Source organism: Hyperolius riggenbachi, chromosome 10, assembly GCF_040937935.1.
Source record: "Hyperolius riggenbachi isolate aHypRig1 chromosome 10, aHypRig1.pri, whole genome shotgun sequence".
NCBI classification, from domain to species: domain Eukaryota; kingdom Metazoa; phylum Chordata; class Amphibia; order Anura; family Hyperoliidae; genus Hyperolius; species Hyperolius riggenbachi.
Window position 1 is genome coordinate 50,907,730 of NC_090655.1, and position 14,376 is coordinate 50,922,105.

Below are 14,376 nucleotides of genomic sequence, written 5' to 3' on the forward strand. Positions count from 1 at the left end.
ACCTCCCTCCCCCAGTCCACAAAACTGATCACCCCTCATTCTTACAGGACTGATCACCTCCCACCCCCAGTCCACAGAACTGATCACTCCTCATTCTACGGAATTGATCACTCCTCATTCTACAGAACTGATCACCTTCCTCCCCCAGTCCACAGAATTGATCACTCCTCATCCTACAGAACTGATCACCTCCCCCCCCCCCCAGTCCACAGAATTGATCACTCCTCATCCTACAGAACTGATCACCTCCCTCCCCCAGTCCACAGAACTCATCACTCCTCATTCTACAGAACTGATCACTTCCCTTCCCTATTCTACCAAACTGATCTCCCCTCATTCTGCAGAACAGATCTCCCCCCATTATACATAACTGATCATCTCACTCCTCCATTCTATAGAACTGATCACCCCTCATTCTGTAGAACTTATCACCTCCCTCCCCCAGTCCCCAGAACTGATCACTCCTCATTCTACGGAACTGTTATCACTTTTCATTCTACAAAACTGATCACCTCCCTCCCATATTCTACCGAACTGATCACCCATCATTCTGGAGAACTGATCACCTCCATGCCCTATTCTACAAAACTGATCACTCTTCATTCTACAGAACTGATCACTCCTCATTCGGCAGAACTGATCTCCCTCCTTCATTTTCCACGGAATCAGTCCCCCCTTTTGGCCCTCATTCTACGAACCTAATCAACTGTTTTCTAGAACTGATTCTGTATAAGTCACCCCCCCCCCCCTTTACATAACTAAACAACCCTCATTTTTCACAACTGATCACCCCCTATTCTGTAAAACTGATAACCCCCCCATTTTCAGAACTTATAACCCCTTTTCTACAGAACTTATAACATCACTCCTCATTTCTGCTACACCCATCATCCCCATTTCTATTAAACGAATCAAGCCTATTCTGCAGATACGTTCTCTTCCCATTCGACTAAGCTGATCATTCCTGATAAATCACTCACTGATCGCACCCAATGTGCAGGAGGGAAGCTGTGTTTTTTTTTTTTTTTAATGGGAAATCATTCCCTGAGCTCAGGGATACAGAGTGGTGATCTGCAGTGATTGTGCCTGTCAGCTTCTTCCTACTCATCAGCATCAGTTTTTCTAAAGTCTTTGCCATTGAGGAGATATAGGCAACTATACTATACGTTAACAGATGCTATAATGAGAGGGCTGAATGACAGATGTCTCCATATGTCTTTTCTGCTGGTCACACCAACTGGGTCTCCTGAAAACCATTCTCCAACCAAGGATTCTGTGCAGCTCATGGTGACATCATCAGAGAGAGACGTTTAGAATGCAAATTTCTTGTGTAGATTTTCAGTAATGTGTTTGTCTCTCTGTTTTCAGGTAGACCTCTAGCAAGTAATTATCTACCCCTGGCTGTACCCCTCCCTTCTATCAGCCAGTGGGGCAAGAGCCGGAGGGGCACTTTACATAACCTGATGCTGCAATAGAAATGGGGCTCCTCCAGCCTACAATATGAAAACCCGACAGAACAAAGACTCGGTGAGTACTCTCCTTGTCTCTATCCCTCAGCAGCTGCCATATGAGTTAGAGCTGCCATATGAGTACCTTAAAGAGAATCTGTATTGTTAAAATCGCACAAAAGTAAACATACCAGTGCGTTAGGGGACATCTCCTATTACCCTCTGACACAATTTCGCCGCTCCTCGCCGCATTAAAAGTGGTTAAAAACAGTTTTTAAAAGTTTGTTTATTAACAAACAAAATGGCCACCAAAACAGGAAGTAGGTTGATGTACAGTATGTCCACACATAGAAAATACATCCATACACAAGCAGGCTGTATACACCCTTCCTTTTGAATCTCAAGAGATCATTGTGTGTTTCTTTCCCCCTGCAGTTCTCATGCACTGAAGTTTCAGGCTGCTTGTTTTTCTCCTGTAAACAGCTTTGCCCTTGTCTGTAATTCTTCAGTATGTGAAAGCCCAGCCAGCTCAGAGGACGATTTATCCAGCTTGTAAAAGAGAAGAGAGAAGCTGCTCTAATCTAAATAATACACAGGCAGTGTGCATAGAGGGGCCTGGAAGGAGGAGTTCATAGCAGAACCACAACACTGAAGAACTTGGCAGCCTTCCAGACACAGGCCGACAAGTCTGACAGGGGAAAGATACATTGATTTATTACAGAGACTGTTATAGTAGAAAGTGCTGCAGTAAGCCAGAGCACATTAGAATAGCTTTTGGAACAGGATGCAATTTTTGTTACGGAGTCTCTTTAAAGGACACCTGAACTAAGAGGGATACAGAGGCTGCCGTATTTATTTCCTTTTGATCAATACCAGTTGCCCGGCTGTCCTGCTGATCTCTCTTGCTTCAGTAGTGTTTGAATCCCTTAAGCTGAAATTATGTGAGCCGTGCACCTGTCTTTGTTCCCATGACTACCTTGGAAAGAACCAAAAAATCATCTATTCCTTCAGAAAATATATTTTAGGGTTTCTTTTTTTTTCTTTTATAATAAATATGCCTGAAATGGATAGAACTGGATAGTTTATTCAGTACAGACGTCTAAAAAAAAAAGCAGCTTAAATTAGATGATAGAAGTACATATACTTACCTAGGCCTTTCTCTAACCCCCTGCAGGCCGTCTGCTCCCTCGCCGTCCTTCCAGGCAGCTCCATTCTAATGTAGTCACCTTCGGTAGATGCTGACTACTGCGCATGTGCAGCCATGACCTTGCACATCCTTGGTCGTGCTCCTGTTGCCGGGAGTGATCCGCACCTGCACAGTTACATTCTTAGTGAACTGCGCATGCGCGGAATGCTCCCGACCATGGGAATGCGATGGGGGGGTTCGCATGTGGCCAGCACTGCGCATGAGCAGTGGACAGGGCCAGTCCGGACTTTAACGGAGAAGACTGTTGGAGTGGTTCGGGAGGACGTTGAGGGAGCCCATGGCCTACTGGGGGCTGGAGGAAGCCCTAGGTAAGTATAACTGAAAGTAATTATATCATCTCAGGTACAATTTCAGGTAAGCACAAAAGTCTTTCATGCTGGATCCACATACTACTGTGCTTTGTCCATCTCTCTCCTCATTCCCCTTAGTCTCCATAATCATTCCTTGAAAAATATGAATTTTGGCCAAAGTCAAATATTCAGACAGGAAGAGACAGTGTTGCTGTGATGTGACCTCCCCTAACACCTGTATTTTGTACTGTCTTTTCTTGTTTTTATTTGAAGATGTCAATGAGGAGTGGAAGGAAAAAGGAGAGCGTGGGCCCACGGGAGGAACGTAGAGCGCGGGGGAGGGCGTCCCCCGGGGCCATCAGTACATCAAGCAGTGACAGCAAGTGCGAGAAGGGACGACCACCTGCCAAGGTATGAATGAAACTATAGACTTCATCACAAGGCCTATAAAATCAGAACCCGGGTGGACTCTGCAACCAATCACAAACTTCCCGTATCATAATCTGCACTTCAAGAGAAACCGTAACCAAGAATTGAACTTCATCCCAATCAGTAGCCGATACCCCCTTTCCCATGAGAAATCTATTCCTTTTCACAAATCGATCACTAGGGGGCTCTGTGTGGCTGATATTGTGGTGAAACCCCTCCCACAGTGTGATGTCAGGATCATGGTTCTGACATCACACTGTGGGAGCTTTGTTGCATAGTTTGAAATAACAGCTGTTTGCAACTGCCCAAAAAAAACAAGCCGCATCTCCTTCCACTGACAAGCGTGTGAAAAAATGGCACCGCTATTAGACCCTAAAATCCAGATATAAACATACCGCCAGGGCGGGTTAACACACCTTACCCATGTATTATTAGGGGAAAGATGCACAAGATGTTGTTTAATTTTGCTACAGTATTGTTACCTAGCCCTCAGTGCAAGTGTGCGGTCAAACTCCTGTTTAGCACGTAGTGTAGTGGGGGTGTCTCAGCACCTTGCAGGAAAAAAATATTCAGAGACTCCCTTTGCCATATCGACTTGTTCATTTGGCACTTTTATTGGCCTGATGAAGCGGGCTTGGACTCGCGAAACGCGTTGCCTGTGCTAAATAAAAATCTTTTGTCATATACAAGGATTTCGTTATTGAGGTAAGCCACCTCATATTATTTCCTCGATTTTAAGCTGTTTTTAGATGCTTTTATTTCAACCAGGGCGCCTCTTTACCTTCAATTGTGCATCCTGTTTAGCACATTACCCATGTACTGTGAGTCACACTAATTGCACACCGCACAGCACTCTGCTGCCATTAGTACCGGCATAACGGCAGTTTTCCGTGCGCTGCCTGTGCATGGCAATATTACTTTGGGTTTGTGCATTAGGCTCTTTGATTGAAACTTTATTCCTCATACCCAGTGTGTGTATAAAGGTGGACTCCTCCTTTAAGCATCTGTATGTTTTCTTTCCCACAGAAGGGGCGCATGGACGACTCCATCCCAAAGAACAGTAAACGGGAAAGGCCAAAGGATTCCTCTGAAAGTGAAGGAGAGGCCGGGAAAGCTCAGAAGAAAGCGAAGATGGAGGTGAGAGATGTCTTAAGGTGGCCATACATCTAGCGATTTTGCTTCCCGATTGACCATCCGCTTCAATAGCTTTATAAAATCGAATGAAAATCGGTGCTGCATCAAGCATGCCTGATCGATGACTCGACCGATTTCGGTCAAGTGTATCAATCGAGCAAGCTGGAAAATCTCGGTCTGGCACCGTTGTGTGATATCATGACGAACGTGACAGGCCCCCAGCCACTGTCCCCCCAAATGTAAATGGCCCTCCCTTTCCCCCGGTGTATTGTAAATCTCACCTCTGCAGCTGAACCAACTCCTGGTCTCCTCTGCTGTATCTCCCGAGCTCCACACGGTATATCCGCCACTATGTGGTGGTGCTCAGTGTGAGGTGGAGCTCGGGGAGGCAGTGATGGATGGTGGAGACCAGGATTAGGTTCAGCTGGACAGGAGAGATTTAAAATGTACGAATACTGGAGAAGGGGACATTAACATTTGGAGGGCAGCCAGGTGGGCGGAATCAGCAGCGTTGCTAAGCCAATTCCTGAGAGATTTCATGCAGGATTGGGAATCGGCTTGCAGTGTATGGGCAGCCAACAGAGATAGAGCTCTCTCTGATCTTGGTTGATCTGCCCATAGATGTATAGACACCTTTGGTCATGAAGCTTTGTCTCAGGCTTTGGGACTTATGCCTGAACTGTATTATGAGGCACATGCTGTTGGCTCTGTAGGTGGTGCACAACAAGGCTGGATAGCTGTCATGTCATGCAGAGGAGGAACTTAAAGCAGACCACAAAGCTTGGCCTGTCTGTAGAGTAGACCAGTGGGGGTTGTGGCTCATCTAAAGAGAGCACATGCTTTGCTTCTATGATCCTCCAGGGTTTTGTCACTGCAGACATATGAAATTATTTCCACATGACCTTCATCTTTTCTATGTATCTTCTTTGACTTCTAATGTTTCTCCTATCTGCAGTCTCCAGAGGTTCCCCGTCCACCACCTGATGAGGAAAGTTTGGACGGACAGAGTGGTAATGAAGATGGTGGCAGTGACCCCAGAGACATTGATCAGGATAACCGTAGCACCTCCCCAAGCCTGCACAGTGGAGACAGCGAGAGCGATGCCTCTTCCATTCCTTCACCAAAATCATTTCCTTCTCTGTACCGGGGTCCTGGGTCACCCCAACCTCCTCCTTCACCTGTTCCGGATGTCCCACCCCTTCCACAACCCTCTCAGGCTTCTCAACCACCTGTACAGACTGAACCTCAGACTGCAAGATCGTACCCAGCTCCCCAGCTTCCACAGCTTTATCCCAGCACTGGTGGAATTGTCAAAGCTGGGCCTATACCGCCCTCCCAGGTCAAACCGCCACCGACCACACCAATAGCAGGACTTGGCTCTCCAAGACCACTGGCCTCTCCTACAGCACCTTCCAATCCACCTACTAGCACACCAACTACCACCTCATACCCTCATGTGTCACACAACCTTCCACCACCACCTGCTCTACGGCCTCTCAATGCCTCTCCAGGACTTCCATCCCAAGCAGGAGAAAAAGCAGGGCCGCCTCAGCCTTCCCCTTCTTGTACACTTCGATATCCCACTTACCCAGGACAGTACCCTTCTGGCTACCCTCATCAGTACCCCCCACCTGGAAAGTATGGACAACCACAGCCAGGTTCCCATCCATCTTGGGGACAAGGAGGGCTGAATTATGGACGCAATGAAGGACCTCCACGTTACCAACCGCCACCACCCCAGAATGGACAAGTAATTGGGGGGCAAAGTGTTGGTGGGGGATTCAATACCTCTCATCATGGAGGTAGTCGGGCTCCGTCCCCACATAATAATCACCCCCCTCACCCCATGCCTGCAGCACCTACTGCAGGGCCTATTCAGACTCCAGCATCCCAGAACAATGTTTTGCACCCTCATGGAGGGGCACCCAGTGGACACAGTCAACCTTCTAACCATAATTCTAATCATCCCCACATTCTACCAAACAGGGGGCGCTCTCCAACACCACAACCACAAAGTAATCAGCCACCAGCAGGTGCACTGCAGCCCAGCCACCATACACCCCACGTTCTTCTGTCTCCTAGTTCACACCACCAGAACACTACGCAGTTGCCTCCAACTGGTGCAGGCCCTGCTGGGGGCCAATCACCAGCTCCCTCCAATACCTCACATGTCCCATCCCAGTCCTCTTCTTCAGGGGGAAATGTAGGCTATCCTACTCAAGCAGAGCCCCAGAATCCTCAGTCGAACCATCCCCATTACCAGCCCCACTCATCTGCCCCTGTCTGTCACTACCCCCCCAACTCTCAGGGGTACAATAACTACCCATACCAAGGTTTCAAAGGGGCTCCCCCCCATCAAGCGCCACCTTATAAAGGTGTTCCCCCGCCCCCTTATAAACCAGGATCATTTCCTGTCTCCACCCCTCCTCCAGTTCCCACTCAGACTTATAAAGACTCTTCACCTCCTACTTCTGTCCCTGCTCCTCCTCCTCCTGCTCCACCCCCTGCCCCTCCCACATCAGCATCATCCTCTGTGCAGATAAAGCAGGAGCCACCTGAGGAATGTGAGCCAGAGGGAGACAGCCCTATTCCACCTCCAAGCAGTCCCTCCCCTCCACCCAAAATTGTGGACATACCCAGTCACGCCAGCCAGTCTGCCAGGTAATAGTCTGTCTTCTCATGATGATATACATGCAATCATTTTCCTGCAATTTATACATTGTACTTATAGATTATAAGACCTAGGGCCAGATGCAATTCACTTTTTCACCTGAGTTTTCTCCTAGGTGATATTTTCACAATTTGTAAATAAAATGCCTTTAAACCACCAGCAAGCAAACAAGTACTCAGAATTATTTTGACAGTACTTTTTCACCTACGTTTTGGTACTTTTTCCATTGCAAAGTGCTAAAAAGTTATTTAACCACTTCACCACTGAGGGGTTTTACCCTTTGAGCACCAGAGCAATTTTCACCTTTCAGCGCTCCTTCCATTCATTCGTCTATAACTTTATCATTACTTATCACAATGAAATGAACTACCGTATATGCTGGCGTATTAGGCGACTGGGCGTATAAGACGACCCCCCAACTTTTCCAGTTAAAATGTAGAGGTTGGGGTATCCTCGCCGTATAAGACTACCCCATAGTAGGAGTGTCAGGCAGGGAACACACTTGACTGTTTTCGTGCGCGTTTTCTGCACAGAAAAACTGAGAACTCATGTTAATCAATGGGCTAGTACACACTTACTGTGTTGTTTGCGCGCAGAAAAAAAACTGACATTCTGCATCCTGATTCTGCACATTTTGGCAGTTTTCTGTATCAATTACATCAGCTGCTGTGAAAAAACGCGCGCGTTTTCCTGCATAGAAACACACTTGGTGTGCAGAAAAAGTATGCAGAAAAACGCGCGCAGAAAACTGAAAGTCAAGTGTGTTCCCTGCCTCAGGGTGCCGGGTATCAGGCAGAGCTGTAATTACCTTATGCTGCAGTCATCCGGTAATAAGAAAGATAGATCGCGTTCTCAGTTTAAAAAATAACTTGTTGTAACAGCTTCTTGCGAGCAGCCGCTCGCACGGGTAGCAGTGCAGCTTCCTGCGTCCCTTGACTGGTGACGTGTGCGCTCCACTGATGAGGCTCACGCCGGAAGAGATTGCCGGGATGTATTGTGGAGCGCACACGTCACAAGTCAGGTGATGCAGGAAGCTGCACTGCTACCCGTGCGAGCGGCTTCTCGCAAGAAGCTGTTACAACAAGTTATTTTTTAAACGGAGAATGCGATCTATATTTCTTATTGCCGGATGACTGCAGCATAAGGTAATTACAGTTCTGCCTGACACACGGCACCCTGACCAGACCTGACATTCTGGCACTCGGCGTAAAAGACGACCCCCGACTTTTCAGATGTTTTTTCAGGGTTAAAAAGTCGTCTTATACGTCAGTATATACGGTATATCTGTTTTTTTCCGCCACAATTAGGCTTTCTTTAGGTGGGACATTATGCCAAGAATTATTTTATTCTAAATATGTTTTAATGGAAAAATAGGAAAAATGTGGGAAAAAATTCATTATTTTTCAGTTTTCGGCCATTATAGTTTTTAAATAATGCATGCTACTGTAATTAAAATCCATGAAATGTATTTGCCCATTTGTCCCAGTTATAAAACCGTTTAAATTATGTCCCTATCACAATGTTTGGCGCCAATATTTTATTTGGAAATAAAGGTGCATTTTTTTCAGTTTTGCGTCCATCCCTAATTACAAGCCCATAGTTTATAAAGTAACAGTGTTGTACCCTCCTGACATAAAAATTTAAAAAGTTCAGTCCCTAAGGTAACTATTTATGTATTTTTTTTAATTGTAAATTTTTTAATTTTTTTTTTTAATTACAAAAAAAAATAAAAATGGGGAGTTTGGGAGGTAATGAGTTAATTTTTTGTGTATAAGTAATGATTTGTATGTGAAAAATCCTTTAGGGTGTAGTTTTACTATTTGGCCACAAGATGGCAACAGTAACTTTTTGTTTAATGCGACCTCCAAGTGTCCTTCCGGACGCTTGGAGGAAGTACTAGGAGGCTGGGTAAGTTTTTTTTTTTCACAATGATCGCGCTGCTTAGCGGAAAAGCAGCGGATCATTGCGGGGCTCAGATCAACGAACATGAATGGATTTTCCCGTTCATTGATCTCCGGGCGGGTGGCGTGTTTACGAGCGGGAGTGTGCGCTAGAGCGAGCGGGAGCGTGGGCAGCGGCGGGAGCGCAGAAAGTACGGATTTCTCCATCCCTGGGGATGAAAGGATGGAAAAAGGGACGGAGAAATTCGTACGGGCGGGGGTAAAGTGGTTAAATCGAAGATAAAAAATTATCTCTGGAGAAAAAGTGAATTGCATATGGGGCCCTTATTACTTATGGGGAGAGATGTGACACCTCTAGGTGCTTATGGGAAAAAGGGCCGCTACTGATAAAACTCTGCAAGCCAATTCCAGGTGCAGCGGGTTGCATTGCTCACCTAAATAATGTCAGATTATTATTCGTTTATATACAGTAACTGTAATCACTATCATGTATCAACACACAAGAAGAAGATCATTTTTATTAGTACTCTAGGCTAGTTTTGCATAATTATTTAAATGTCCAATGATATCTAGCGCAGAGACAAGTCAGTAAATCGGGCCATTTTGCAGGTGATGTATGCAAATAGCCCCTTTATCATTAAAGAATACCCGAAGTGACATGAGACATGATGAGATAGACATGGGTATGTACAGTGCCTTGCACACAAATAACTATGCTGTGTTCCTTTTTTTATTACTCTGCCTGAAAGAGTTAAATATCAGGTATGTAAGTGGCTGACTCAGTCCTGACTCAGACAGGAAGTAACTACAATGTGACCCTCACTGATAAGAAATTCCCCTTTTTACCTCTTTCTTGCTCTCAGAAGCCATTTTCTGCTAGAAAAGTGTTTTATAGTTGGAATTTCTTATCAGTGAGGGTCACACTGTAGTCACTTCCTGTCTGAGTCAGGACTGAGTCAGCCACTTACATACCTGATATTTAACTCTTTCAGGCAGAGAAAGAAAAAAGGAATAGAGCATAGTTATTTGTGTGCTAGGCACTGTACATACACATGTCTATCTCATCATGTCACATGTCACTTCAGGTATCCTTTAAATAGTAACTTGTGAGATAGTAGTAGACACTGGTGAGATAGTAGTAGAATGCAGTAAATGATTCAGAACAGCCACTTTTTTCTGGTTTCAGGATCAGAAACCCTTCCTATATCTAAATATAGCTGTATATTGGTATGTAGCCTTGCCCTCCCAGTGATGTCACAGCCTAATCTGTTTAGCTATGCAGAATGTGCCTCCCAGAGAATTATGGGAGACCAGATATATTTTCTACTAGCTTCAGAACTCTCAGTAAATGAATATTCCACAGAGATCACCTGGCAGGACGAAAGATGTCACCACCTGTGATACATTTCCGAATGTAAATTGGGGTTAGGAAATAATTTTACAATGGGCAAACAGTAATTTATAAAGGAATATTGTAAAAAAAAGTTTTTTTTCATTACTTTATTTTCACTACAGTTCCTCTTTAAAGCAGGATTGTCAGCCATAAAATCGAATTCCATTTACCCACTGCTCTGTGTTTAATATGTAGTCTACATGCAGTCTGCATTGCAAGCATTCCAATATAATCATAAATGTTTCTGCTGTAATAAATCTTAGCTCAGAGCCTGGCTCTATTTGTTATATTGCCGACCAGAGGGATGCTTGTCATCTCTCCTCCCATATCCCTGCTCCTCACTGATTAGCTGAGTGTAGTTCAGTGTGCCAAGCTGAGGCTGAGAAGGGAGGAGCTGCTGAAATATGATCTATGCTGCGCTCACATGTGTGTACAATGCAAGCCAGATATGACAGTGCAGTTTCTAGGAGAAAAAAAAGAGTAAGGGTGGAAATGACATCAGGATTGGCTTCAGTCAGAGGCAGTTAAGATGGAAAATGTCTAAAATAGTTTTCTCTTTATTTACTTTATAAAATTTACTGAAATCAAAATGTGGACATTGCAATACATATATTATGTAAGTAGAACAAATATTGATCTACTTATGTATGTTTTTTTCCCTAGGATAGTATGGCTGCCCCTGCTGCTTTAAGGAAGATGTATATAAAGATAGGAGTTGTTGAGTAATTCTATTTTATTTATGAGGCTTCTTATTTTGTCTTTAGGTTTAATAAGCACCTGGACCGTGGATACAACTCTTGCTGCCGAACTGACCTCTATTTCGTGCCCTTGGAGGGCTCCAAGCTTTCTAAGAAGAGGACGGAGCAGGTGGAGCGTGCTCGGAGAGAGAGCGAGCAGAGGGCGCGTGAAGAGCGTGAAAGAGAGCGCGAGAGGGAGAGAGAGCGGGAGATGGAGAGGAACATGGTACGGGAGGGTGCTTCGTGCTGCATAGTCTTGTGCTGCTGTTCAGCTATTCTATCCTCACTGAGTCTCCAGACCGCTTTCGCTCATTTCTGTCATTATGTTTTTTTTTTCCAACTTGTGATGTCTTAAAGGACAACCTCAGGTAGTTGCAGGGATTCCATGGGGAGTGGGGGGGATCATCTAATGGCCTGTCAGATCTCATTGATGGGCTGTCCATGTGGGGTTGTACCTCCCTTACTGCTATAGCCTCCGCTATGGAGAACCTATTGGAGGATGACAACACCACCATTGGGCCATTCCTATCAATAACAGGGAGAATCCATCATTCCAATCACATCTAACTTTATCCTGCTCGTCCCCACATTTGATCTTTTTGACAGAGTAAAGGTGGCCATACACTGGTCGATTTGCCATCAGATTCGACCAACAGATAGATCCCTCTCTGATCGAATCTGATCAGAGAGGGATCGTATGGCCACCTTTACAGCAAACAGATTGTGAACCGATTTCAGCCTGAAACCGTTCACAATCTGTTGTGGTGGTGCTGCTGCTGCTGCCCCCGCCCGCCCGCATACATTACCTGCTCCGCCGGCGCGACTCCAGTCCCCCGGTCACCGCTGCTCTGTCTGCGCTCTGGTCTCCAGGTCCGGCATGCCTCACTTCTTCTAGCCCGGCAGGAAGTTTAAACAGTAGAGGGCGCTCTACTGTTTAAACTTCCTGCCGGGCTAGAAGAAGTGAGGCATGCCGGACCTGGAGACCAGAGCGCAGACAGAGCAGCGGTGACCGGGAGACTGCAGTCGCGCCGGCGGAGCAGGTAATGTATGCGGGCTCTATTGCGTCGGTCGTCGGGCACTCGAACGCCGCTAGCGATGCGCTCTTTACCCGCGGGCGATCGACGGTTATTTTCCGCACGGCACGATCGACGGGATCGGACGAAATGGATCGAAATTCGGCGTGTAGCGTGAACGATTGGCAGCAGATTCGATCCCAGTGATCGAATCTGCTGTCGAAACGGGCGCAAATCGGGCCAGTGTATGGCCTGCTTTATTGATTGGAAAAGTGATTGGGAACGACAATAATTAAACATTGATTACTTTTTTAGGCCCCGAAACCTTTATTGACATTGAGCAGCGTAGCAAAGGTACTTGCAAGGATCTTCTAGTACTTGTACTGTATGATATATTTCATTATTTGGGTGGGGGTCAGGCAAGTGATCTAGCACTGCACCCTGTTATGGTTTGTGGCTCTCTGTACAGGCAATCAGAACAACACAGCTTCACATGACTGGAGCTGCAGATGAGGCATGAAACGGAGCAGCACTTAAAGAGGCGCCATAGTGACATATAATAGAATTAGCTGATGGCCCGGCGTTGCCCGGGTATGTATTTGGCTGGTGTTGGCTCCGCCCCCTTTTTCTAACCCTAACGCACAATTACTTAATGACGAGTTTGTGAGCTTTGATGTCTTTGACATCAATAATTTGCATTGAAATGAAACAAATCGGATTAGCTGTGGATCCACCCCTTTTCTGAATTTAAACCCCAGTCAGCCAATGACCAACTGTACCAGGTTTGAGGCTTGTGCAATTAACAGTGCAAGAAAGGCAGAAATTAAATATTCCCCTTGAAGAGCAATAGGTGAATTTTGATTTGCTGTTGTAGACTCCACTCAATTTTCTGAATATTAATCCCAGTCACCCAGTGTCGGACTGGGAGGTGGAAAAACTGAGGAAATCCACCTGCTGGCCAAGCAGCAGTAACCCTGAGTTATCACTCCCAATAGAAACCTGCAGCAGGTCTTCACTGTGAACAGCAACACCTGATTACTGCTGCTAGGCCAGCAAGTGGATTTCTTCACCTCAGCTTTTCCATCTCCCAGTCTGACACTGCCAGTCACCCAGTGACCAATTGTGCAAAGTTTGAGAACCCAGCCATTAACATTGTAAGGGCTGGTTCAGACGGACGCTTACAGAGCGTTTACTGCCAGCGTTCGGGGCTTGGCGTTAAACGCTCCCATTCAAGTGAATGGGAGCGTTTGTACCAAGCTTTTACGCGCGTTTGCACGAACGCGGCGTTCGGGTCCCGATTTTCACTGGCGTTCAAGGAGCCCCTGGAAGCTTCATGTTGCTTCCAGGGGCGGTTAACCGCGACGGGTAATGCCCCCCTAGGGGAAGAAAAAACGCGACCACATCCGAACGCAATGCGAACGCTGCTGAAAGCTCGAACGCATCACCACCGCGACGCCAACGAACGCGACGCCTCCAAACGTCTGTCTGAACCAGCCCTAAGAATGGCTGCAGTTTACATTTTCCAAGTGAAATTTGTATTTGTCTCCGCCCACTTTTTGGTTAGGAGGATAAAAAGTACCCTACATGTTATTCCAGGTATTGTACTATTTATGTGCCAAATTTCATTCAAATCCGTTCAGCGTGATGAAGTAACAAACATCCAAACTTCCACATTTATAATATTAGTAAGATGTAGTAAATGATTCCAGATATCCACTTTTACATTAGTTATCCTGGTTTATAGCATCAAATGAGGGTTGGTTAAGGTTAGGTATGTGGGGGGGGGGGGGGGGGGGGAGGGGCAGTTAAGGTTAGGTATGGTGTTGTTTTTAAGGGAACCTTAACCGAGAGGGATATGGATGTTTCCTTTTAACCAATACCATTTGCTAGGCCGTCCAGCCGATGCAGTAGTGACTGAATCACACACCTGAAACAAGCATGCAGCTAATCCAGTCTGACTTCAGTCAGAGCACCTGATCTGCATGCTTGTTGAGAGGCTGTGGCTAAAAGTATTAGAGACACAGGGTCAGCAGGAGAGTCAGGCAACTGGTATTCTTTTAAAAGGAAAAATCCATATCCTTCTCAGTTTAGGTTCCCTTTAGGCTGCTTCCACACAGGGACGTTACAGGCGCACGTTAGTGCGCCTGTAACGC

General features: G+C 45.9%; 1 protein-coding gene across 5 annotated transcripts in view; it reads left to right on the forward strand.

The window, feature by feature from the left end:
• The window catches only part of ATN1 (atrophin 1), a 61,090-nt gene that overhangs the window by 26,017 nt on the left and 20,697 nt on the right, over window positions 1-14,376 (forward strand). For all 5 annotated transcript variants that reach the window (XM_068258389.1, XM_068258385.1, XM_068258387.1 and 2 more), the window contains exons 2-6: window positions 1,369-1,527; window positions 3,219-3,356; window positions 4,401-4,511; window positions 5,464-7,169; window positions 11,238-11,436. In XM_068258389.1, coding sequence (XP_068114490.1) covers window positions 1,501-1,527; window positions 3,219-3,356; window positions 4,401-4,511; window positions 5,464-7,169; window positions 11,238-11,436 — 2,181 coding nt within the window. In that variant the 5' untranslated portion in view covers window positions 1,369-1,500. The remainder of the gene's footprint in view (window positions 1-1,368; window positions 1,528-3,218; window positions 3,357-4,400; window positions 4,512-5,463; window positions 7,170-11,237; window positions 11,437-14,376) is intronic.